We start from the raw sequence: 27,495 nt of genomic DNA on the forward strand, positions 1-27,495 counted from the left end.
GATCCTGTTTGTAGTTTTTAAGTTTGTTCTTGTTAAATAAATCCTGCTCTGTTTTGAGGGAGGCTGCCGGTCTCCTTTCCCCCAATATTGCGGCGAGCCACCTAGCTAACACTCCCCAATTAAAAATTGGTCCCTACAGTTTTGGCGAGCCTGCTGGAGTTGATTAACCTAGCGAATTTCTTTACACCATATACATAGTAGCACATAAAGAGAATTGTATATGAAACTGAAAATATCTATAATGTACAATGTAGATTTTCTCAGGGTGAAAAAAGTGACTGGAAGTCTTTATGTATATAGTATGCATATCTTGTAAATAAGTAACCCAATAACATCACACATTAGGCCATTCAGCTGTATAAAACAATAAAAGACAGTTTAATAAGTGAAATGATAGCACCTTTGATCATCAACTTGTTTTAAAAGATAAAAGATTGGCAAAAAAAAAGCTTTTGAAATACCAACATCCCTAATACATTGCAGAATTTTGAAAGACGGTCTATAAGATGAAACAAAAAAAATTGAAAAATAAGATTACATCTATTGACTGTAAATGTAAACAATACAGTATGTTGAAAACCAAACTTTAATCCATGACTGTAGGGTTCCTCCCCCAGAGTCATATGAGAATCTCTCTAAATTAGGTCAAACAGTTGCCCAAATCACTTTATTATGAGAGGGAATCAATATCAATCAAAAACTTAGGAGGGTTGGGGCAGCTAGGTGGCGCAGTGGATAGAGCACTGGCCCTGGAGTCAGGAGTACCTGAGTTTAACAATTACTAGCTGTGTGACCCTGGGCAAGTCACTTAACCCCAATTGCCTCACTAAAAAAAACAAAACAAAAACAAAAAAACCTTAGGAGGGTCACCTTAAAAATTAAAATAATTTTTTAAAAAATTATCTAATAGACATGTAAATTACAGCTATTGATACAGAGAAGAATTTGGAATAAGATGGGAAAGGTCTTTCTTAAAGAGAGTTTAGTTATGTATCCAAAAGACCTTGTTACAAAGTGCTTCTTCCTTAAAAGAGGCACTATGGTATAGCAACTGATAATAGAATTATAACAAGGTTCTATTATGGAAGTATGCACTTATTTTTACTTTTTTTTTTAACTCTTTTAATTCCTGAGAAACAGGAGAAAAAAGTATCAGACAAGTAAAAAGTTCTAATCTAACTTTGGGGGTAGGGATAGAAAAGTTATTCAGGGGTATCCAAATAAACATATTTTTTTTTCCAGAAAGTGATAGCAACAGCTTAAAGACTAAAGACCACATAAATCTAAAGCCATGATTAGGGGTAGAACTGACAAGGTACAGGGTAGGCAGCTGCCTGGCAATGCAAAGTGACTGGGGACAAAGGGGAAGCACTTATCAATATCATATTTAAAACACACATACTCTTTAATTGCAGAGAGTTTCACATCACCTGGCAGGTAGGCATTTATTTTGATGCTTCAAGGCACATGAGTTAAAGTCAAGGCCTAAAACCTCCAGTGGACAGAAACATCCAGTGGGCACCACTTTCAAATTCAGGGGAACCAAAGTGTCAAACCTTAGCTAACACAAATGCCTGGCCCTCCCTTTACATAGGACCCCTCAATATAAGCAAGTCAATGACCACTTATCATTTTTGTTTATACCTTTACAAAACAGAGTCCCTCTCACAGCCAGGAAGGCCTGGATTTGTCAGTTAACTGTTCAGTACCCAGGAAACTCTCTAAGATTAAAAGTGTCAAAATAGTTTCAAAACTTCATTGGTAATTGGTAATTGGTAATCTTCATCCAGGAGTTCCCTAGACCCACAAAGAAGTCCTACTGTAGAAAATAGTATATGTCTCTCCTGTGCCACCACAGATCATATACTTTATTTCAGAGATGGACAAATTGAGTTAGAGAAATATCAATACATTATTAAAGCAATTATGATCTTGGATTTACTTGAGTTGACAAATGTCACTTGAATGGCACTCACTCCCACTCCTATAATATTAAGCCACTAAACTAATTTATTAACATTGATTTGTGAAGACTAAGCATTTTTTCAAGGAAAACACATTAGTAAGATGACCGAGGACTTTTTTTTTAAAAAGGAACGTTCCTATTTGATGCATATTACATTAACGTCTAATGACTCCTGATGCCTATTAGGTATTTAATAATAAAAATCAATTTAACATTTTATGGTTGATATTTGCATAAACTCATTGCCTTTAAAAAGAGCATGGCATAATTTGAGGTAAAAAATGGTAAATATGAAGTCTCAAGTTAACATTTAGGCAATAATACAATCCAGGGTATTTCAAGATGTTGTTTATTCTTGTTATTAAATGTGGAGAAGGATGAGGATCAAAGAGTTTTTGTAAAATCCTTATTCTGAAAAAGCACCTTCCTCATAGGGATATTTAATCATCTTTTTCCACAAACACCTCTCCATGAAGCACCTTTCTCCTTTGCCGCAGCATGTGAAAATAGAGTTGTGGGAACACTTGATTGAAAAGAGAGAAAACAAGGAAAAATCTGATAATGCTTCAAGTTAATGACACTATAATTATGCAAATAGTTACCTATTGAAACAAAGACTGAGAGCAAATGAATAGCTATGCATACAAACATATGTATATATTCATGTGCACACAGAAAATGTGTACAAGATATATAGTCCTGTTTTGTGTAACAAATGGCACGAATATAGCATTTTAAGGCTTGTAAAACACTTTACCAATAACATTTTATCTTGACCTCATAACCACCCCAGGAAGTTGTTGATATTATCCCAATTTTACAGATGACAAAACTGAGGCAGACAGGTTAATTTATTAAGCACCTATTATGTGCCAGATACTGTGTTTCACACTAAGGATACAAATTTTTAAAAATGCATGTGTATGTATGTGTATCTGTGTGTATACACACATATACATGCATTTACATATGTATATACATGCATGTGTATAAGTGTATAAATATGTGTATGTATCGGAACAAAACAGTGAATGCTAATGCATTCAGGCCAACCTCTTTATTTTTATAGATGAGATTTAAGTAATTTGTCCAAAGTGGCACAGATAAGTGGCAGAGCTGAGATTTGAACCCAGATCCTCTGTTTCCATATTCAGAACTCACTGCACCACCTTGAAAATGCTTAGCTCAAGGGGAACTAAGAGTTTCAAGTTCTTTGGCTACAAGTAAGGTTGGTCTGTTCTTAACAACATATGTGGTCCATATAAGTAAGTATCCCAAGTGCTACTTCATACTAAAGTGTAATACCCTTGTAAAGTTCATTCTCATGCAACTGGAGCCCTTTAGAATGACCAAAATGCTTAGACTTTCCAGATTTCTGAAGTTGCCTGAATGATTTTAGACAAATAAAACATTTCCAGAAACCACATGAAATGTTTAGAAAAGTTCCCACTTCTCTCTTTCTCTCCATTAAAATGTAATCTTCCTGGGGATTTCCTTTTCTTGCCTCATTGGAGGTGCCAAGAAAGAATCTGGAAACGTTTTGGATTGGGATTTTTGCTATTGATGGGAAAAAAGAGATCTTGAATAATTTCACCGTTGTTTCATTCTGATATAGCACAATGGTGCCAAGGTACAGTTATAGAAAATAAGGAGGGCAACTCTTTTTAAACATACAACCCAGAGTTGTGAATCAGCTTTGTTATCAGAAAATTTGACATTTCAGAATTCAAAGTAGGCCAATGCTTTATTGTCTTATGATGAAACATGGTAAAGGTAGGTAGCACAGTGGGTTGAGTGGGTCTTGGAGTAAGGAAGATCAGAGTTGAAAATCTTCAGATACTTACCAGCTGTGTAAGCCAGGTCGAGTTAGATATTGTCTTGATTTTTTTAACAGTAAAGCTAATGGAGACTGTAAATTATAAGCCAAAAAGCTTGACTTTGATTCCTGGCTAAATTCTAAAATTCATTATTAAGGGGATGGGTAATGAACAACTAAAATGGAAGCAGTGATCAAAAAATATAGAATGTCTTCATCAAGAATAGGCCACGCAAGACTAGCTTCATTTTTCCACTGGGGCCAATCTCATTATCTCACTTCTCAATAGGGCCGGTTCTCAATATCACTAGAGTTGATACAACAAGAGAGTGTTATTAGGTATCGTTTGCCTAGCAAATTATTTTTAAAGCAAATCTGACAAAGCTTCTCAGATTCTTCTTGAGGAAAAAAAATGGGGACATGTAGGTCATTGGATAGTTCATTCATGTGAATGGAAATGGTTAGACCCAGATTCTAGCTATTAAAGGTTCATGTCGGGGCGGCAGCTAGATGGCGCAGTGGATAAGCACCGGGCCTGGATTCTGGAGTACCTGAGTTTCAAATCCAGCCTCAGGACACTTACTAGCTGTGTGACCCTGGGCAAGTCACTTAACTCCAATTGCCTCACCAAAAAAAAAAAAAAAGGTGTCAATGTCACTTCAGAAGGGAGTCTCTAGTAGAATGTCCGTGGATCTATCCTTGGTCCAGTGCTATTGAACCATTTTTAGCAATAATGCCTTGATAATAAAAGCTTCCATGACATGTTTTATTAAGATTTTTTTTAGAAGGGGAAGAAACAAAGAGGTTTACTTGATATTAAAGTCAATAAGAACAACCCATAGCTAATTAAATACAATGAATATGGAGATTTTCTGGGTGCGTGTAAGCAACAAAATGGTGGACTAGACATTTTCTCCAATCCCTACAACCTCTCAAACCTCTCCAAACAGAAATTATATGCCAAAGATAAAGCAACTTGAACTGTCTTCATGGTCTAGGATACCAGAATCCAAGAGAAGGTTAAGAAAACACACTCAAACTAACTATAATGAAATAACTATTTGGTCTAAATATTGCCTCTATTCTCCCCCCACCCCATACCTGGCTCACATAAGCTTGTGTTTGGACTCAATGTTCTTTTTCAGTATGTAATTGTATATGCAGTTTGCCTCTTCAAAGAAATCTCATTTTAGGCAGTATCCTATTTTTCATACACATATATATACAACATATATGTGCTTATATAATGTAGACTTAAATTCCATATTTTAACATATAAAGGGAGATGGGCATTTGCGACCAAAAGAGAGAAAGACAGAGACTTCTGGGAGAAAGAGGGTAGGGGGAGAGAGACATCTAGAATAAGGGGAAAACATTTAGTGTCAGAGGAACTTTGTTTAATCCTAGCTCTATCACTTGCTACCTGTGTGCCTTTGGGCAAGTCCTTAAACCTCTCTGGGTCTCAATTTCATCTTTAAAATGAGGGGGTTGGAATAGATCATCTTGGACATCCCTTCCATCTCTTGGAGTGATATAAAAAACATCACCAAGAACACAGATGAAAAGAGAAAGAAAGTGGATAAGCAAGAATGAGGGATAAAGTGAAGATAACCCAAGTGTTATGCTAGTAATCATGACACACTAAAAGACCCATCAAAGCCTCCAGCACATTAACTAAAACCTCTATGGGAGATTTATGGAAAAAATCATAGGATTAGTAATTTATGGCTGGGAAAAGGACAAAAATCATTCTATATAAAGAAAACATGGATTGACTGCTCTCTGAACTGGTAGAAGGAATGTGAAGATCAATAAAATTACAAATGATAAGACTATGGAAAGAGAAGCACTTTTATTACTTTCAAGTGTATGTGTGATATATGATATAATACATATATATACACATATATAGTATATACATATATATACACACATATACATATACATATATATTATATATATTAGCATATACTAGGCTAAGAGCCATCATCAAAGATTTTGCCAAGTGTGGGGCGTTCAGGGCTATTTTTTATTGACTGGACCAGCACAGTAGGAGAGATCACTGGAATTGGAAGCAGACAATTTGGCGTGTGACAGAGCTGCTGGGTGATTGGAAGCAAGCCATGGAACTTCTTTGGGCCTCCGTTTTTCTCATCTGTAGAATGAGACGGGTAGTAGATCTAAATGACCTTTAGGGTCTCTTCCATTCAAAATCTAGGATCTTGTAAGGAAGTGAGTTAAAATCTTGACACATACTGTGTGACTATGGCCAAATCTTTTAATCTCTCAGCGTCCCAGACTATCTCTCTAGAACTCGAGACTGTCTATTATAGACTACATGCCAATAGAAATCACCTGGGGAATTTCAAATCATGGATCTGGTCACTAATGACTCGTCACTAGCAGCCTCCCTGCCCCTAAGAGCACTAGCTATATTAATTTACTTGCAATTCCTTCCTGTTTTTCTTTTTCTTTTCTTTTTTTTTTTTAGAAATGACACCATCATATGAACTTTATTATTAAAGCTCATTCAGTGCTTCAAAACGGATCAATGTTTCCTCCATTGGTAAATTTCCACAGGACAATGTACTGTTTTAGCGAGAGAGAAAATTTTAAGTTTTTGTTCTGCATGCTACTAATACATTTCACATCCCTGTTTTTCTTTATAGAATAATGTAAGAGTAATGTCAGTCTTGCTTAACGAAGTCTCGCCTCAGCATCACACATCTAGAATTAGTGATTATTGAAAAATCAAGACCATCAAAGTCAGTCAGTAAATGTTGCTTGTCCTTAGTTCTCAAAGAGGACCACTGACATCACAAGGCGACTTGTGAGTGAATTGGCTTCAGTGGCGCAGAGCTGTGGAAAGTCATCAGCCTCTCTCCTCGAGTGACCTGAGTGCAGTGGCAGGACGTAAGTCAAGATCATTGGAGATTGCCCCAGCAGGAAGTGGACGCGTGGGCATTTTTAAGCTAAGGTCTTTCCCAGGTCTCATTTTGTCTGAGACAATGCCCTTCAGGTGATTAAGGGATAGGTAAGAATTGAGACAAAAGATGGTCTAATTTGCCATCACTAAGGAATCAATCCAGGAGGGAAAGACCCACAGAGTTTCTGGCCAGAAATAATTGCTATTTACAACCACTCTGAACCATCAAAACCCAAACATGAGAAAGAAAGGTTGGGCTGGGACGTATTATTGACCAATCAATGAAAGCCAGAGTAATTTAGGTTTAATCACAATGGGCTTTTTCAAAGACTGTTCGTCCAGAGCTATATTTCAAGAAATCATAAATAAAAACTATTCAATTCAGTCAGTCAATAAGTATTTATTAAGTGCTGACTATGTATCAGGCAGGGCAGTGAGGTGGTGTAGTGTATAGAGCACTGGACTTGGAGTTAGAAAGATGAGTCTTTCTGACTTCAAATCTGGCCTGAGACACTTACTAGCTATGTGACCCTGGGCAAGTCACTTAGCCTTGTTTTCCTAAATTTCCTTATATGTAAAATGAGCTAGAGAAGGAAATGACAAACCACTCCAGTATCTCTGCCAAGAAAATCTCAAATGGAATTATGAGAATTGGAACATGATTGAATGACTGAACACATGCAACAATTAATATACCGGTCATTGCTTCTGATAGTCTGAAATCTCCATAAATTAAGACTGTTAGGAGTATTAAAAAATCTCAAGTGCTTAATAAATGTTTATTGGATTATTTGGGTAACCTGGCCCCAATCTATGGGCACTAAGTGGCACAATGGATAGAGTGTCAGGCCTGGAGTCATCTTCCTGACTTCAAATCTGGCCTGAGACACTAGCTATGTGACCCTGGACAAGTCATTTAGGCCTGTTTGCCTCAGTTTCCTCATCTGTAAAATGAGTTGGAGAAGGAAATGGCAAAGCCCTCCAGTGTGTCAAGAAAACCCCAAAATGGGGTCATGAAGAGTAGGCCACAACTGAAAAACAACGTGTGCTAGGCACTACGCTAAGTATTGGGATACAAATAAAGACAAAAAATACAAAAACAAAAAGAAGAAACAGTCTCTGCCCTCGAGGATCTCATAGTTGAATGAGGGAGACAACACGTAAACAACAATGGACAGGGGCAGCTAGGTGGCTCAGTGGATAGAGCACCATCCCTGGAGTCAGGAGGACCTGAGTTCAAATCCGACCTCAGACATATAACACTTACTAGCTGTGTGACCCTGGGCAAGTCACTTAACCCCAATTGCCTCACAAATAAATAAATAAATAAATAAACAATGGACAAACATGCCACATATGTGATTTAAAAAGAGAGAAAAGAAGTTTTACTATATTTAGCTATAAATATATACTTCAGTCTTGCACCTACTGAGCTAGATTATTGTTAACAATGCCAAAAATCAGGGGGCAGTTTGGTGGCACAGTGAATAAAACACCGGCCCTGGATTCAGGAGGACCTGAGTTCAAATCCAGCCTTGGACACTTGACACTTACTAGCTGTGTGACCCTGGGCAAGTCACTTAACCCTCATTACCCCGCCCAAAAAAAAACAAAAACAAAAACAAAAAAACTGTCAAAAATTAAACTATTGTAGAAAAAAAAAATCCCTACTCCTAAATCAAAATAATAGTAAACACATACTTACATGGTATGTAGGAGGCCATAGTTAGAAGAAGAAAATAATAATAGTCAAAAGAAACATTGTACTTATTAGGAAGTCTTAATGAAAACATTCCTGTCTTCTTTACATAGGGCAAGGCCGCATAAATAGTAAGAAGTTCACCAACAACTCCAACAGGATACAAGATGATAAAAAAATTATATCTGCAGAAAAAAAACACAGAGAATTATTTCCTAACAAATAATTCAAATTTAATTTTTGTGATTTCTTATAGTTGCAGAACTACTTAAAACATCTCTCCTGCCAACACTTACATATTACCAACACATCTTAGAACAAATTTCCAGCCATTAAGTCAGGGTCTTTTAATAGGATAATTGCAATTCAAATTTACATAGGGCCTTTAGGTTTGCAATGCTCTTTTCTAATAACAGCCCTGTGAACTAAGCAATTTAAGCATTTCTATCACTATTTTTCAAATAGGCTTAGAGAATTAAGTAACTTATATGTCCTCACATTATAAGCAAGTATATGTATGGGGGTGGGAGGAAGGAGAAAGATTTGATCTCCTGATTCTAAGTCTATCTAGTACTTTTTCCTCTGGCTCTTGCATAATTAGTACTATTAGTGTATAATTGGTTTTTCTTCATTTATATTATTCAAAGGATTTAAAAACAAAACCTACCACCACTGCTACCACATCAGTATAATACCTGTCAGAATTTCTACATATAAGGGAAAGACAGTCTTTGAACTCGTTGCCATGTAGAACAGTCTTGCTCATGACCCTCCTACTCTATTTTTGTATTTATGTGTTTTTATTAATAAATTAATAAATACTTTTAAGTTTTATATACTGGCAATGATAGCGAGGTACATATGTTGTTGTCAAGTCATTTTTCAGTCATGTTTGAATCTTTGTGACCCCATTTGGGGTTTTCTTGGCAAAGATACTGGAGTGGTTTGTCATTTCCTTCTCTAGTTCATTTTACAGATGAGGAAACTGAGGTAAATGGCTTTAAGTGGCTTGCTCACGGTCACACATCAAGTATATGAGGCCAGATTTGAATTCTGGAAGATAAATTTTTGTGACGGCAAGCCTGGAATTTTATTTACTGTACCACCTAGCTGTCTCTATAGAAACCTTGAAATTTCCAAAGTTATAAGAAGTTTTTATTTAAATAATTAAAAAAATAAATCTTTGTTACTAACATTTATTTGCTGACTTTTTTTACAAAAACTGATTATACTACTTAAAGGGACAGCAACAGGAATTATTAAACTGAAATCAGAAAATGAATCTATGTGGTATTTCCAGCTATTTACTTATTCTACAGTAATGGCACAACCAATGTGACTGCTTATACTAGGGTAAGGAAAAAGTGTTAGGCACGACAGTTTCATTTCCTTCCTGGTGTCTGTTAGGCATCTCTCCCCTTTCTACCAAAGCCTAGAGAGAATTTTTTAAAATGATCTAACTCTTTAGCAGGAATATCTTTAAAGGCCACAAGATGGAGTGAAAAACATTTTTCTATGATACAACCCCTATCTGATACTGATTGAAACGCAATTAAGTTTCACATCCTGGTGGAAAAGAAAATAAATAAATTCAGCTCTTTTTAAAAATTCAGTTTTAGAAAGGGAAACTGACAAAAATCAAATCCTAATTCAGAAAAGTTGAAAAGGTAAAAGTTTAAAGGATTTCCTGGCTTTCTGTTAAGTTCCTGACTTTTAAAAATGCTTTATCTGGAACTCAAGTAAATATGTGGCAGTATAAAAATATCATGTGCTAGAGATGAAAACACCCCTCCTCCCCACAATTAGCATAGCTGGCTGACTGGCAAAGTCAAAAAAGATTGTAGAGGGAAAAAAAGATTATTCAAAAAATAGAAAGCCCAAATGGAGTGAATTTGGAAGCTCAGAAAGCATCTGAAGGTCAAATACAAACTAGAAATGAAGTAGGCTCTTTGAAAGCATTTGAAACCATTCCTTAAATCTATGAAAGAAGGAATATAGGGTCAGCTAGGTGGCTCAGTGTATAGAGCACCGGCCCTGGAGTCAGGAGGACCTGAGTTCAAATCTGGCCTCAGACACTTGACACTTACTAGCTGTGTGACCCTGCACAAGTCATTTAACCCCAACTGCCTCACCAAAAAAAGAAAAAAAATCAAGGAATAGGGAATATAGATAATCAGTAGGATTACTTGACTAAAGGTACACTCAAGTCAAAGATATATAAAAAGTATATTTTAGGAACTTGAAAAGTATAGAATTAGCATTCATCAGGGTAGGGGCAACTGTTAAGGCTGCATGGCAGAGCACATTAAAGTGAATTGATCAGGGTAGGATTATGGGGAACAAAGCCAAGATTGGATGGAAGGTTTTGGCCTTGATGTCTGTTTTCCCCTTCCCTCTTCATTAATTTGGAAAAGATGTTCTCCTAAATGACTTTCCCTTTTTTGACTAAAAAAATCTCCTTCCTCTTTAAAATGCTATAATGTAGAGAGGCAGCTAGGTGGCGCAGTGGATAAAGCACTGGCCCTGGATTCAGGAGGACCTGAGTTCAAATTCGACTTCAGACACTTGACACTTACTAGCTGTGAGACCCTGGGCAAGTCACTTAACTCTCATTGTCAGCAAAACAAACAAAAAATGCTATAGTGTAGAAATATACTTATATTGGTACATCCCTAAAATGAGATCTCTTTGAAAGGAATCTATATATATGATAATATTTGTATACATATATCATTATTTTTATTTGCACTTATGTCCAAAGATGATTTTTATTTATCATTGATCTTCAGTAGAATAAAATTCCCTACCCTTTGTTGTTAAGTTGTTTCAAATGTATTTGACCCTTCATGACCCCATTTGGTGGTTTCTTAGGAAAGATACTAGAGTGGTTTGTCATTTTCTTCTCAAGTGGATCTATTTTGTCAGGCAATCAGAGGTTAAGTGACTTGTCGAGGATCACACTGCTATGAAGTGTCTGCGGCTGGATTTGAACTCAGGTCTTCCTGACTCCTGGCCCAGTGCCTATCTACTGGCTACCTTTCTACCCTCAGAAATATATTAAATCGATGTCCTTTGGAGTCAGGAAGCATTCCAAATGAAATAAGAATAAACCATATGATTTATTTTTAAATATGCATTTTTGAAAGAATGTATAGAATTCATTTGGTAAACTTCTTACAGGCCTCAATAGGAAAATTATTTGATCACCACCTAGACTTGTGAGGGAAAAGGCATAATGTTTCCTGACATGATGTGAGAATTCTTTTTTTTTTTTTTTGGTGAGGTAATTGGGGTTAAGTGACTTGCCCAGGGTCACACAGCTAGTAAGTGTCAAGGGTCTGAGGCCAGATTTGAACTCAGGGTACTCCTGATTCCAGGGCCCGTGCTCTATCCACTGCGCCACCTAGCTGCCCATGATGTGAGAATTCTTAAGTGTGATTGCTATTATATGCTGAGATCAAAAGGTTTTTTAGAGGAAATGTATATTGAAAAAAAAAATGGAAGTCAGAGGGAAAATGTTATTCATTATACAAACGTTTACTTGACTTACTACTTATTCAGAACAATAATAGGCAAAATTAAGTTATATGAATATAATATCATAGCAATCCTTATGTTTTATGCATAGGAAATAGTTTTTCATGGAATTTAGAGATTCCAAAGCAAATTATTATTAAGAGGAAGGCTCAATATTTTAAATAGATATAATTTGTAAATATAATTTCAGATTATTTCTAGAATTGACAGATGTATTTAGAATTGAATGCAAATCTTAATTCTACCAACACCCAATGCATGTAACATCTTCATGTGACATTCTCAGGTCTGATTAAACATAAACAAACATGAGTAACATGAAGTAGATGAAATGAACACATGCAATTTGAAATAGGATAAATCCAGAGCATATCATTTAATATTAAGGCAATCAAAGCAAAATGTTTTAAAAATATCACATTCAACATGCAATTTTTAAAATGGAAATGAAGTAACAGCAGTGTTTTGAAAACATTTCCAGAAATTGAGTCAAGGCATGCAGAAGCAATTAATTACTAACTAAAAGACAGCTTGGCTAAGCAATGAAAGCTAGTGTAGGGGCCTAAAAGAAATGTACAATGAACATTCTTTAACCTAACCAGATGATTTGTTTTTTAAGGCAGCAGTGAAATAGGAAACTTTTTTATGAACAGATACGTAAATGAAGGTGTAAAGGTTGAGATCAACCTTGGAAAAGAGTGATTTCATAAATGATATTCATGAATGATAATATCCAAACTAATGAAACCCAATAGCATTTTTAAAAAAACAGCCCAGTGTAGAGAAACAGATGAATTATTTAAAAGGCTCAATGGCTGAACGTGAACGTAAAACACATGTGGGCAATGAAAATACAAACTCTAGCACATATATGAGATGGCAGTGAAGTCTTCAAATAAAAGGTATTTGAACTTCAGGATCAAAGAATAAAACTTTAGTAGTACATTTGCATACAAGCTGTGAATATCTAATATCTTCTACAATTCAATTAATTGCATTTTTCTCTTGCACACAGTAGGCATTTAATCAGTATTTTTTCAATTGAATTATTCCTGTCTCAGACAGGCTAATTCATTATTTAAATGTCAATACTTTGAAGATATTTAATTATTTAGAAGGATAAGTTCATAAAGTACATTTGGTTTTCAAACATGCCCTATTCACTAAAAGAATAATGCCAAGATCAAAGTTTAGGAACATCATGAGAGTCTGAAGTTTGAAATATCGTAAGAGATCATAAATATCTTATTTTAATTTGGAAATAAAATAAGAACCAGGGAGAAAGTGTATAAAGTAAGAACCCCTCTGAGCTATTTGATTCCCTTATTCCTCTTAATCTTTGATAAGTTTTCTCTGAATATTATTTATTCAAAAGTGCAACAAGACATATAGCTTATTTGTCCTTTGTTTTACATAGTAAATGTATGATGTCTTAAGACAGTAAAAGAATTTAGCTAGAACAACTCAATCTCTTTTCTTAAAAAACTGTATATTGTATAACCATACCTCACTGGACAAAATCCCATTTAAAGAACCACTTAAGTGGTGACTTACTATCATGGTTTTCTTAAGTAATTATGGGTTATCTACATATAGAACAAACAACACACAAATAGAATTATGATGATTAAAAGGGTTCAAGAGACATAATTTCTGGGTTGTTTAATCATTTTATTAATAAGGCCAGCAGGTTATTAATAAAAGGATGGTCATTTGGATGTCTCTCTTAGACTAAAGACCCCTAATGGTGGTGGGATCACAGTTTTTATTCAAAGATAAGGTGTTCCCAAGGGATGCCTACTCAATTCTGATTGGTTAACACAATGGAAAGTGGACTCTCTTGCGGTATGTGACTTAGGTCATCTTGGTCAATGAGACATCAATTTCCTTTTCACCTGCCTTGATAATAGGGAGAATCAACCTTTCCTTAGACCTGTCTGAGGAAATACAATGAGCAGCAATATAGCCATTAGCCTAAACTTAGAATTTCCTTTACTGTCTAATTAGATCTTGGCCTGGGTAAATCTTTAAGAGAGATTTCCTACACTGGTTGGTTTCTGGATGAGGAAATAGAAAAGAGGAAAAACCTTGGTACTAATACGATAATTAGTTATTAAATAAGAGAGAGAAATATTCATTTCTCACGGAATTTGACTTTTTAAATAGCTCTAGTATCTCGCTAATACTGAATAACACTATTTTTGTGAATAAATGGCAAAAAATATTTAAACAGATTTATGCAAGTGCCAAGTCTTCAAGTAAAAGGGATTCTACATATTATTAGAATTTAAATTGCAAATTTTTTGCCATTTCACACAAAATCCTTTGTATTTCTGAAATAGTTTTAATGGACTTGAAGATTTTATATTAGACTTTAACATAAAAAGGAGAGACTGAAGTTTTATTTAAGTCTAGAGGAGGTGAAATGTCTTGTCCAAGGTTATATAATATTTTTTATGTTCCTAGTGTGAACAATGTTAGCATAGTTTGAAATGTTAAAGATAATTTATACTATTAAATTAAGTTGTACAGTTTTTAGAATGCAAATTGTAACATTTCTAAAATCCAAAATGACAGTCTCCTACTGACATGTGGCCAAAACTCAAAATCTGTTATGTGATGCTAGCTCAGCAGTCATGAAATAAACATGCACAAAACTGCAAGACATCTCCACCTGGCCCATTTAATGAAGTATGGCAAGTGGTTCAGAAGATTGAATGTGTAGAAGGAATAGCGAGTAATCTCTGTCACAGTCCACGCCACCAGAAAAAGTACCACACTGTCCTCATTCTGGATCTGCAGAATTATAAAGAATCAATAGCGTCTTTGGTGGAAAACTACATTTTTAGTTTTAAACTATTCATTCACAGACATTTAAAGATGACAAAAATGTAATGCCTTATCAGAAAAGGTATACTTTATACAAATAGACATTGGGTTATAAAAATCTTTCCTACATACAAGCCAATTGCAGTCTCCTATTCCCTTTGACCCTATCCCATCTAACCAACTCAACTTTACACAACCAAGCTGTAATAGAACAATGGCACCACCTTTTGGTCATCATAGAATGGTCTGACATAATGTCTCCGATATACTACTTCCCTTCTTTACCCTTAAGGGAACTGTATTTAAGAAAATCAAGTGACAAAGGCTATTAAAAGATGCTTATCTAGGCCAAAACGTGTACAGGATTGTTTTTGTTTATATTATTGTCCATAATTTGTTCCTAGTTTTCTCCTTTCATCACACATATCCCAGTTAATTTCACCTCAGTAAAAGTCTCTTTTATGTATTTCTTTTAACTACCTTATTTTCTCTTCCATCTCTTACCTGGTTTTCTCAGGAAATTCTCTGCCCTTTTCCCAAGCTTAATTTATTCTGGGAGCTAAATAATTACCTGAATCATAACTAAGTGTAAGGGAAATGTTACCGATACACCTAAATTAAGGGAAAAGAAACCAAAAGTTTTGGATTGAAATTAAGACATATCAGTACCCGTCTCCCCCCCCCAAAAAAACTTGAAAGTGCTCAGAAATTCCACTTAGAGTTTCTACAAAAAATCTTTAACCCTCCTCCTTTTCCTCTAATTAAAGGACTGACATCGAAGATTTTTCTTTCCAAAGGGAGAGGACCAGTTTCCTGTTTAACTGAGGGGGGCAGGGAGTGTTAAGGGAGAGGGAGCTAGTTCCTAATAGTAATAGAAGTCTTGAAGATCAGAGATATTTGTTTTTGTTTTTATATTCCCAGTGTCTAAGCACAGTGCTTGGCACAGTAGGTACTTAATAAAAGCTCATTAACTCATGGATACAACAGAACCATTCTTTTTACTTTTTCATTGCTAACATATAGTATTTCTACTACATTATGAACAGATTTTGTGGCCTAATGTAGAACCAAACAACCAACTATATAATACTTATTTGTTTTAAAAAAAAAAAAGTGTCCTGAATTCCAAGCAAACAGCCTTCACATTAATTTTTGGAAAATAATCCATTCATAAGTTACCAAGATCTGTTTTGAAGAAAAGCACTAGGTGATGAAATACAAAGTACACTAAAGCTTCATTCCACTAACTGAGAATTTGAGATTAACAAATGGGCACAAATTTACTTTTATTTAGCAAATACTTTCTTCATAAATAATGCAGGCCAGAAAGAGGCGCATATCTTTAAGAGAACAAATTTTTAAAGAACTTCAGCACTTTATTTGAAGGAAAGTTAATATTACAAATAAGTATCATCTATTCATTAAAAACCATCCCTCACCTTATTCTTGGTCTTAGAACTGCTGATGTTCCAAGGATTATTTTTAGTTATTCTAACCACTGGTCAATTTTCAGTGATTCTTTTGGCAGATAGCCAAGCTGGTTCAAGTGGTTAATAGGTGGTTTCTTACCCTCTCTCCAAACTCCCTAAATCTGTTCCTTTAAGTAGACTTTAAAAACAGTTTAACAATGGCATAAACAATGGGGAAATAAGTATTCCAAAGTCAACAAGCAGGGCAGCTAGGTGGCACAGTGGATAGAGCACTGGCCCTGGAGTCAGGAGGACCTGAGTTCAAATCCGGTCTCAGACACTTAACACTTACTAGCTGTGTGACCCTGGGCAAGTCACTTAACCCCAATTGCCTCACTTAAAAAAAAAAAAGTCAACAAGCATTTATCAAGTATACACTAAGTGCCAGGTACTATGCAAAGCAATGGGTTACAAAGGAAGGTAAAATACGGTCCCTGCGCTGAAGGAGCTTCTGTTCTAATGGGGGAAACAATATGCAAACAATTATGTCCACGTAAGATATAGACAAATTGGAGGTAATTTCAGAGGGGAAACTCTCTGTTGAGAGGAGGAGGAAAGGACTCGCATAAAAGGGTGAGACTTGAAGGAAGCCATTGAAACCAGGAGGCAAAGACAAAGAGGGGGAGCATTCCAGATCTGGGGGACAGTGAAAATTTGATGAATCAGGAAGGAAAAGGACAAGAAAGTTGAACCCATTTGGAATTGCTGGACAAAGAAAAGACTGGAAGGAAGTAAAGTACTTGACCCTATTGGTCAGCTTGAAGCCTAATGGGAAGAGTTAGATGTTGAAATACTGGGACAATGAGCCCTCCCCTGGGTGTCTCTGTGAGTGAAGAGGAGTGAGGTCACAACCCTTGGGAACAAAGTTGTATAGGAATACATGAAGTCATTAGTAGGAAAGGATCCACAATATTGTGGTGATATTTCTTGAGGATAAAAGGCGATGATTGGTAGGAATCAATGTTTTTGCCCGTCTGTCACTAACCACCCTCCTCCCCTTAAATGTTTGTCCTTGTCACTTTATGTCTGTTTCTCAGGCCTTAGCTACAGTAGAGAGCATACGCTCTCTCTTCTAATAACCCTTCCTTTGATTCTGTTAATGTTTTGCACTAGTGTTAATGTTTCATACCAATAATCTCAACCTTCTGACCAGCAACCTTGTCCCACTTGAGACGTCTCTAATCCTCTACCCTAGGGTCTACACTTCTGTTTGATGAGTCCAGGGCCCAGACCTCCATTTAATGAGGGGGCCCAGTCATGTTTACTTTACTCCCAATTCAATACTCTCTCCGGACTTCACCTGCCAGCCATCAGCTTTGCCCAATTATGGGTACCCTCCCTGTCCCCTTTCCAGCTCCCTTTTATGAGCTGTTTTCTCCTATCAGAATGAGAGGTCCTTGAGGGTAGGGGTGGCCTTGTTTGCTTGTGTTGGTATTCCCTGTGCTTAGCGCAGGGCCTGGCACATAATTAACGGTTAATAAATGCTTTGTTTATATATCTTTTATTAGAAAAATGGAAATAATGAAAGGTTTACCCCCACACCCAGTGTGTATAAAATGTTACCTATGTGGTGGTGACTGGTCAAAGGACAAGTGCAATCAAGCTGACCAAAGGATACAGGTAGATCAATTAAAGGTACTGATTCCTAGAAAGGTCTACAAGGAATAGATACAAGAGACCTCTTCCCAAGTAGACTGGAGGCCAGGGGTCTCTTCCAAGTAGAAAAGAAAAAGACAACAGTTCATTTGCTAACAGAGAGCTTATTAAATATCGAAAGAATGAACAAAAAGCCAGGAAGGTGATCCCTATGTGATCCCCGGGTGATCAGAGATCTATGTGGAGTGGAAAGAGAGCCAGAGGTCTGTTCTCAAGTACTTGGGAGGCCTTGAAGTCTGCCCAGAAGGTCAGGAGGGAGCTGTAGTGGGACTGGGTGGGTGGAGAGGACAAAAAACATTCCTGTTCTTGGCCAAAGTAAGCTCTTGGCACTGTAAATCAAGAATTGGTCATAGCAGTGTGCTTAGGCCACCCAGTTCAGTTCTACGTCCTCAAGCCCATGAATATTTTGTTCCAACTGAGGATATGGTCTTAGTTTTTTTGTTTTTCAAATGAAGCTAAGTTAACAAGCATTTATGAAGCACCTACGATGTGCTGAGCACTGTGCTAAGCTCTGGGGATACAAAGAAAGTCAAAAACCAGCCCTACTCCCTTCCCAAAGTGCTTATAGTCTAATAAAATCTAATTTTCACTCCCTCCCTTTAAAAAAAATTGTTTCCTGATCCCAAATCTTTCTCATTTTTAGTTAAAACCTCTTCTCCTTTTTAAAAGTTAAATCTCTTTTAGTTAAATCAGCCCTTCGATTGACCAATCATATTTTCCTTTTCTGTCTAGAATTACTCTGTGCTAAATTATTAGAAAATAAAAGCAGTTACAAATACAAAGAAAATATGATTTCTTAACCCCTGCTATTAGTCCTGAACATCGCACTGTAAAAGGACATTGTTAGGCTGGAGAAGGTTCAGAGAAGAGCAGCCAAGATGGGAGAAAGGGCCTAGAACCTGTGCTATGTTGGATCAACTGAACCAACTGGGAATGTTTAACTTGGAGAAGGGAAGACTCCTACAAGATTTGATGGCTGCCTTCAAGCCCTTGAAAAGCTGGCAGAGGGATTGGAGATTGTGTTTGGCCCAGGGACAAGGAGCTAAAATCCAGGGGTAGAAGCAGCAAAGAGGCAGGTTTCCTACCAATTAACGCCATCCCAAAGTGGCCTTTGTCTTGGGAGGGGGCATGTAGTCCCTTACTAGAGATCTTCAAGCAGAAGATGGATGGTGGTTCTCGGATGTATCATCATAGGTTGCTGAGGCCTCTTCTAACTCTGTGACTTGGTGAATGTTGTTACGTAATATTAACCCAATATTCAGGGGCTCCGTTATACTCTCTGACAGCGCTTAAAATTCTCATTCGGCCTGTATCAAGCAATTATTTGAAGTATACTAACATTTCTTGTTACAAATCTTCCTATAGATGACTATAGAACAAATTCACACACTTACTGGTTTTATACTGTGGGTGATGAGCCACACCATAAAAATTCTGGAACTCACTTGGACCCCGGTCACAAGCACAGAAGTAGGTACAATTCCTTCAAGAGAAGAAAAGAAGTCAATGATGTCCCTTAATGAAATATTTATTTAGCCGGAGCTGGATCTAGCATCAGAAAACCTGGGTTCAAATTTCCTCTTCATCACTTACTGCCTGTTTGATTGTGGACGAGGCATTTAACTGCTTTAGACCTTGATTTTTTCATGGAAAAAGTAAGGGGGTAGGGATAGGATGATCTTTAAGGTCCCTTCTAGCTCTAAGTCTAAGAAAGTACAAGTAAAAGCAGGAACTCACCAATTATACAGTGGACTATCTGTAAGGAAAGAGAGAAAAAGTACAATTGCATAATTTGAAATTTATTTTGAATCTGCAACATAAAAAGTGAGGAAGCAATTACTAAAAAACCAAAACAAAACAAAAAACGACAGGGGCAGCTAGGTGGCACAGTGGATAAAGCACCGGCCCTGGATTCAGGAGGCCCTGAGTTCAAATTCGACCTCAGACACTTGACACTTACTAGCTGTGTGACCCTGGGCAAGTCACTTAACCCTCATTGCCCCACAAAACAAAAAATGACAGGCTAGGTTTTAACAGCATAATAAGATCTGGTTTTCCGGATCAAATACATTTTCATATAAATAAAATAAAATCCAAGCAAGATATAGAGATTAAAAGTTTACCTCCATGTTTTACATAATTGCACATGCATAACCTATATCTGATTGCTTACTGCCTCAGGGAGGAGGGAGGAAAGGGAGGGATAAAATTTGGAACTCAAAACTTTAAATAAAAAATATTTATTATTTAAAAAAAAAAGTTTACCTCCAGCAATGCAAATGTCTGAAAAAATTTGAGCGTCTTCTGAATACTTTTGTATAAACCCTTGTGTGTTCCTTTCTCCAGGTAAAATCGCACCATGGCAATAGCTAGTACCAGCCACCTAGATTCAATAAAATGTATTATAAGAAACATCAAAATTAGGACTATTGGATTTTCTCCCAGAATGCAAACATATAAACATCCAAATGCTTAATGCTTGTGTAGCCACAGGCATGAGACAATAGGATTTGTGCAGTCAAAGGAATATCACGTGTGGAGTCAGGGAAAATTGGAATCCCACTTTCGGCACTTGACTTTTATAGGACTCAGTTTCTGTATCTATAAAATGGGGGTAATAATGGGGAAAGGATTTGGGGAAAACCTTCAAAGTTCTATGACAACTTGTTTTCCTTTTATTATTTAGAGCTGGAGTGTTTTGTTTAAATGAAATGACATGCAAAGTACCTAAGTCACAATTTATTATTGGAGTTTTTTTCCCAAATGAAATGACATGCAAAGAACTTAACTCACTTTTTTTATTATATGGAGTTGGAACATTTTCTTCAAATGAAAGAAGATATGGAAAGTATTTGTAAAACCTTAAAGAGATACATGAATGCAAACTATCATTATTGGTTATTTTTGCTGGTTTTGGTTCCCTTTAAAAATTCCTGCTAGGGTTTGGAACTATGTCCAAAGGGTTATAAACCGTGCATACTGGGGGAAGCTAGGTGGTGCAGTGGATAAAGCACCAGCCCTGTTTTCAGGAGGACCTGAATTCAAATCCATCCTCAGACACTTGACACATACTGGTTGTGTGACCCTGGGCAAGTCACTTAACCCTCCTTGACCTGCAAAAACAAAAAACCGTGCATACCATTTAACCCAGTAATATCACTACTAGGTCTGTATCCCAAAGGGATCATAAAAAATGGAAAAGGACCTACATAAAAAAATATTTATAGCTGCTCTTTTTGTGGTGGCAAAGAATGGGAAATAAAGGGGATGCCCATCAATTGGGGAATGGCTGAACAAGCTGTGGTATATGAATGTAAGGCAATACTACTGTGCTGTAAGAAAAAATGAGCAGGCAAATTTCAGAAAAACCTGGAAAGACTTACAGGAACTGATGTTGAGTGAGGTGAGCAGAACCAAGAGAACACTGTACACAGTAACAGCCACATTGTGTGATGATCAACTGTGACAGACCTGGCTCTTCTCAGCCATACAATGATCTAAGACAATGCCAAAAGACATAATGGAAAATGCTCTCCACATCCAGAGAAAGAACTATGGAGTCTGAATGCAGATTGAAGCATACTATTTTCACTTTTGTTGCTGTTTTTTCTTTCTTCTTTCTTATGATTTTTCGCTTTTGTTGTGATTCTTCTCTCACAACGTGACTAATGTGGAAATATATTTAATAGGATTGTAATGTATAACCTATATCAGATTGTTTGCTGTCTTGGGGAGACAGGAGGGAAGGGAGGGAGGGATAAAAATTGGGAACTCAAAATCTTACAAAAATTAATGTTGAAAACTATCTTTACATGTAATTGGAAAAAAATTATGAAAAAAAGTTTAAACCCTGCTGGCAATATCAGTTATTGATATATATATTTCAAACCCTCAATGAGTTGAATAGAATACATTTTTTAAAATTCAACAAGCATTTATTATGCACCTACAACATATTTACTAGTCACTGTGTATACAAAGACAGAAATATAAGTAATTTATTAAATAAATTATTTACATAAGATAATACAAACTACCCACAAAGCAAATACGATATAACTGGGGGTGTGGTGGACATTGGCAGCTTCAGGGAATTAGGAGAGATCTGATGGAGGAGTGGCAGCTGATCTGGGCTTTCTGGGAGAGAGAGATTCTACCAGGTAGTGATTAAGAGAAAGTGCTTCCTAAGCATGGGGTGGGAGTTCGAGAGGAGATGGAAGTTATGGAGATAGAAGGCAGAATGAGAAATATGAGAGGAACATATAAGACACAAGAGGATGAACAAGTACACCGGTTTGCTTGAAGGAAAATAAAGTAGAATAAGTGCAGACTAAGGTAGTTTGAAACCAGATTGTTGAAGGACTTTAAATGCCAACTAAACAAAAGAGTTTGCATTTTATCTTGGAGGCACTAGGGAGATGCTGCAGCCTTTAGAGGGCTGACATGGGTCAGGGCGGGATGTATAACCTTGGAGTCATGCATCATGAAATGATAACTGAACTCATAGTAATTGATGAGATTTCTAGGAGAAAGAATGGAGCTGAGGGCCCAGGCCAAGGCCTTGGGTTATACACACATTTAGGGAGTTGACATGCATGATGATCCACAAAAAAGATCTGAGGAGGAGTGGTTGGTCAGGTAAGAGGAGACAAAAGAAAGAACAATCTTATGAAAACCCATAAAGGAGGAAGTATTTGGGAGGAGACAGTGGTTAACACTGTTAAATGCTACACAGAGGTATAAGGAAAGGTCAATGGATCTGGCAATTGAGTCCACCAGTGACTTCGAAGAAAGAAGTTGCAGTTGAGTGAGAAATCTGAAGTCAGACAGCAGGGAGTAAAGAAGCATATGAGGAGGGGGATGGACTCTTCTTTTCCTTTGTTTTATTTGCTTCTGTTGATTTATTTGTAAGATCCTGGGTAAGCAATCAATCAACAAGCACTTATTAAGTACCTACTGTGTGCTGGGAGACAGAGAAAATCTTTGCATTTGTGGAATTCACAGGCAATAGATAAGGCAAACTATTTCTCAGACTCTGGCTGTAAAAAGGGAAGGGAAGTTTAGAATTATAGAGAAGAGCTAAATGAAGGGTTTCTGAGAACTGGGTAGATCAGAGGGTGTTTTTTGGCAGCAAAGAGAAGGCAGTCCAACTATACCAAAATCCAATATTAGGTCTTTTATTTGATAAATTCAGGAAATAAATTGAGACAAAAAGCCTTTAATATATGAATATGATTGTTATGTACAAAATCCCTAATAGCAAAGAAAATAGATAAAAGATCATATTGGAAAAGTCAGAGTACAGTACAAAATGTAAGTCATTGAATGAAAATTATTAGTATATATTTCAGTGCTCTCTTAAAAACCAAATGCTATGCCATGCCTCAGGAAACTTCAGTAAATTCATCAGGCCTTTGCTTTCAAGGACTTTTTATTTTAGGAAAAGAGAAATTCTTAGAGCAGTTTGGGGGGGGCATTTTCATTTTTACTATTGAATCAACTTGTTAATTATCTTTAAAGTATCTATTTTTTTGTTTGTTTTTTGGTTTTTTGTGGGGCAATGAGGGTTAACTGACTTGCCCAGGGTCACACAGCTAGTAAGTGTCAAGTGTCTGAGGTCGAATATGAACTCAGGTACCCCTGAGTCCAGGGCCGGTGCTTTATCCACTGTGCCATCTAGCTGCCCTCAGTTAATCGTCTCTGGAATAAAATACCATAGGCTTACAGCATATTGGGTAGAAATCCTTGATCTATCTAGAAACCTCAAAAGATCCTGGAAATGAAACTCTGGGTAAATTACTTTTATTCTCTGTGCTAGAGTAACTCTAATTGCAAAGGAGGTGCTGATCTGCTTTGGTAGGGGAGTTCCCTAGCTAATGAAATCATAGTTCTAGTTCCCATCTGTTTAGAAAACCAGCTTCCTCCCTCCTTCCCACTGTATCACTCCACCAGGTCGGTGCCTGGAAGAATTAGTAGCGCCTAAATGTTTATGAAGAATGAACTGATTCATTCAGAGGTAAAGTTCAACTCAAATTGAAACTGTCTTTAATACAATTTCCCTGGTAGCTATGTAGTCCTTTCACATTTTCCCAATTGCACTTGCATCTTCTATCTCTTTTCGGCCTCACAATATCCAAATGAAGAAGAGATGAGAATATGAGGCCCAAGGAAGTTGTGACTTTTCCCAGAGGCAGAGCTGGGATTAGAATTAGAATTAGATTAGCATCAGCTATCACTGCCAGTTCCCATAGCCTTCTGGGAAAGCCTATGTTCCTTTCAGAAAGTAACAATTACATTTTAGGTAAACTGCTTCCTCACCGCTTAGCATAGTACCTGACATATAGTAGATGCTTAAATAAATGCTTGTTGGATTGGCTCAGTAGTTGGCTGCACCTACCACCAGTTTCTCAGGGTGAGTTGCTTTTTTTAAAAACCACCTTTCATTTGATTCTATAAGGGATTACCTATCCTATGAAATACATTCCTGAAGCCATCTTTCTTCACAGAAAATATATTTTTAAAAATTAGGCCAAGGACTTCACAGGTTTTAGTTCAAGAACGGGAATGCCTTTTAGAACAATTATACAAATAACACCTTTAGAGAGGGTGTTAACTTGGATAAGAAATCTGAAATTCTATTTGCTGTTGCTTTCAGAAAAACAAAAACAACCACCAATATCATATAAGGCACAGCCCCAGGATCCAAGCTAAATTTAACAAAAGTGTGTTTTTCTGGTGTGATGTTCCAATCACCTTGCAGAGGAATGTTATTTACAACTCTAATGAAAGCTTTTGAGCTAGAGGGGCTGAGAACTAGATAACCCATTTGTCCTCAGTGTCTTAAAATGCTATTCTCTTTCTTATCCTGCACGCTAGGCATTGATGTTGCATTCTATTATGTGGCGCAATTTCTGCATTTGCTTTCTTTTAAAATCTTCTTTGGGCATTTTGCTTCTCTCCCTAAACCTGTTTCTTTATCTGTAAAATGAAGGTACTGGGGGACAGTTAAGCAAATTGTGGCATATGAATGTAATGGCCTAAAAGGACTGATGGATATGAATTCAGAGAAAATAGAAAAACCCAAGTAAGTGTTGCAAGAAGAAACTGGGGGGGGGGTGGCAACTAGGTGGCGAAGTGGATAAAATAATGGCCCTGGATTCAGGAAGAACTGAGTTCAAATCTGGCTTCAGACACTTGACATCTTACTAGCTGTGTGCCTCTGAGAAAGTCACTTAACCCTGATTGCCCAGCAAAAAAAAAAAAAAGAAAAGAAAAAAGAAACCAGGGAGGAAAAAAACAAATACACTGTGGCTACAACACTGTAAATAAAGATACCATTGGGACAGCTAGGTGGGACAGTGGATAAATCACTGGCCCTGAGTTCAAATTTGACTTCAGACACTTGACACTTACTGGCTGTGTGACCCTGGGCAAGTCACTTAACCCTCACTGCCCCACAAAAAAAAAAAAATTAATTAATAAAATAAAGGCAACATTAAAAGGCAGACAATCTCAGGTCAAATACGTTGGGCAACACTGCTACCTTATGAGAGTTAAAGCACACATTGTTCCTGCTCATAACCTGTAAACTACAAAAAACGGTAGGTGTTACATACAACTGAGGTATTAAGTGGTTTTGTCTGTTTTTGTTGAACTTTATGGTGATGGCTGTTTGGGTATTTGCTAGGCATTTTTCTCAAAACAAACAAAAATATGTCAACATAGAGAAAGAAAATTAAGAGATCGGGCCAGTTTTCTAAAGTCTTTTCCAGTTCCAACATTTTGTGACCTATCTGTTGTCTCCTCTGGTTAATCCGCCCCACCCCATCTTTTCTTTCCTCTTATTGGTAGCTGTAGGATATTCTGCACCCTCAAGTACTTGCTTTCTGGGTTAAATGATTTTATGGCCTGTATCTAGCAAGATTTCTGTTCCCAGACTACATGCTTCTTATTCCTCTCCTAATTCAGTTTTTGATCCAGAATCATCACTGCATAATTGGTTCAGAAGCCCCAGGCCAGTTAATTGCTTCATTTCTCCCCCTCCCTTTGTGTCCTCAGTTTGAGGACTTATCTTTCAAAAATCTTATTCTTTCCTCTCCTCTTCATCCCTCTACACTTTTATAATTCTGCAGGACTAGTTTGGAAATAGGATGCTTAAGTGAGCAGTAAACTGTCATAAAATATCTAAAGCCTCCAGCCCTGCAACTGTGAGAAATAATGCTATCTTCTTTCTGTCTTCTTTGCTAGGAGATCTGATGCCTAACAGATAAAGAATGAAACACTACTTGCATCTTCTATCTCTCTCTCTCTTTTTTTTCCTCCTCACTGCTTGATAGTAATGGTGCTTTACAATTAATCTTTCATATCTGGCAGCCTATAATGTTTGTGTAGAAATTCACTCACATCTCAGGAGTTAACTCAAAGCAGTTATTTATGAAGTCACATCTGAGGCTCCAGAGTCTAAACAGACAAATGACCTTATCTTAAATGGTAAAATCTCCAGCAGAGATAACTTGAAAGCTCTCATTCTTGCCTTTCTTGCTTTTCACTGTCTTGAGGATAGACCATATCTGCACTCAAATCAGAACAAAATTTCATCCTTTAACTAGAATTTTCCTGACAGAGAGGTGATGGACTAAAGGTACACAAGGAGACAGATATTTCCAGACGTGTTTTTTGAAGTTATTTGTTTTGCTTGACTATGCATATCTGTTATGTAATTTCCCAGGTGAGATATGTTTTCGAGGGAAAGCTCAGTTATCTGTGCTATGCATGTGGAAAGACTCTTGATCGACACAGAGAATGTTAGCCAGGTGTTGCCAATTACCCTACTAACTGAGATTGTTGGAGGACCCATAGGAGTGGGATTTTGATAGGGGCAGTTGAGGAAGCAAGCCAGTCTAGTTTGAATGGCCTGTGTGCCCCTTCATGTCACTCAACTTCCAGCACTTGCAACCAGAAGACTGACAAGAATAAACTACTGGTGAGGTCATTCCCTCTCTTCTTGGTTAAACTGAGGGCTGAAAAGTTCCCTTGCTATTGTTTTCTCTGACCTATCATAATTTGTACCAATTCCCTGACTTCGATTTATGGTTTACTTTGGATAAGTGAGTGCAGAGGAGCTAAGCAAGTGAGGGTTAGCCTAGGTCCTGGAGAGCCATCAGAGACAGAGCCTTTCATGCTGAAACCATTGTACTCCAAGAGTATAGACATTGGATGATTGAGAGATGAATATATTTCTAGTTCAATATTCCTCTTGAGAGACTCAAGGAGAGAATGCTCAGCCTCTGTGGTCCTGGAAGGAGCAGCCAGACAGCCCTTCAGCTCACATAAAATAGTTGGCCAGACTTCAGATAACATCTATGCATATGGCCTGCAAGCTGTGTCCATATATTTAGACTGACACAAAATACATGTTATCTTATAGTTAAGGGCTTCATTTTTCTTTTCTTTTTTTTTCAATTGGAAGATGGGTGGGAGGAAGAGGAAAAAGGGATGTTAGCTAAGGAAAAACAAAAGAAAAAAGGATCACAGAAGCAGCTTTTAAAAATAGCACAGAAAGAAGGCCAAAGAAAGAACAACAGAGCAGGACAGATT

The 27,495-nt window shown here is 37.0% G+C and overlaps 1 protein-coding gene across 2 annotated transcripts in view; it reads right to left on the reverse strand.

Moving 5' to 3' along the window:
* Positions 1 to 406: 406 nt before the first annotated feature.
* The window catches only part of HACD1 (3-hydroxyacyl-CoA dehydratase 1), a 39,413-nt gene continuing 12,324 nt past the window's right edge, over positions 407 to 27,495 (reverse strand). Inside the window, exons 2-7 of one of the 2 annotated variants that reach the window (XM_043967422.1) lie at positions 20,164 to 20,281; positions 19,636 to 19,654; positions 19,293 to 19,381; positions 14,619 to 14,740; positions 8,414 to 8,592; positions 407 to 2,489 (exon numbers count right to left, since the gene is read on the reverse strand). In XM_043967422.1, the coding sequence (XP_043823357.1) occupies positions 2,407 to 2,489; positions 8,414 to 8,592; positions 14,619 to 14,740; positions 19,293 to 19,381; positions 19,636 to 19,654; positions 20,164 to 20,281 (610 nt within the window). In that variant the 3' untranslated portion in view covers positions 407 to 2,406. Of the gene's footprint in view, positions 2,490 to 5,754; positions 5,938 to 8,413; positions 8,593 to 14,618; positions 14,741 to 19,292; positions 19,382 to 19,635; positions 19,655 to 20,163; positions 20,282 to 27,495 lie in introns of those variants that run through there. The other variant, XM_043967421.1, reaches the window with a different exon arrangement.

This window comes from Dromiciops gliroides, chromosome 5 (genome assembly GCF_019393635.1).
Source record: "Dromiciops gliroides isolate mDroGli1 chromosome 5, mDroGli1.pri, whole genome shotgun sequence".
NCBI classification, from domain to species: domain Eukaryota; kingdom Metazoa; phylum Chordata; class Mammalia; order Microbiotheria; family Microbiotheriidae; genus Dromiciops; species Dromiciops gliroides.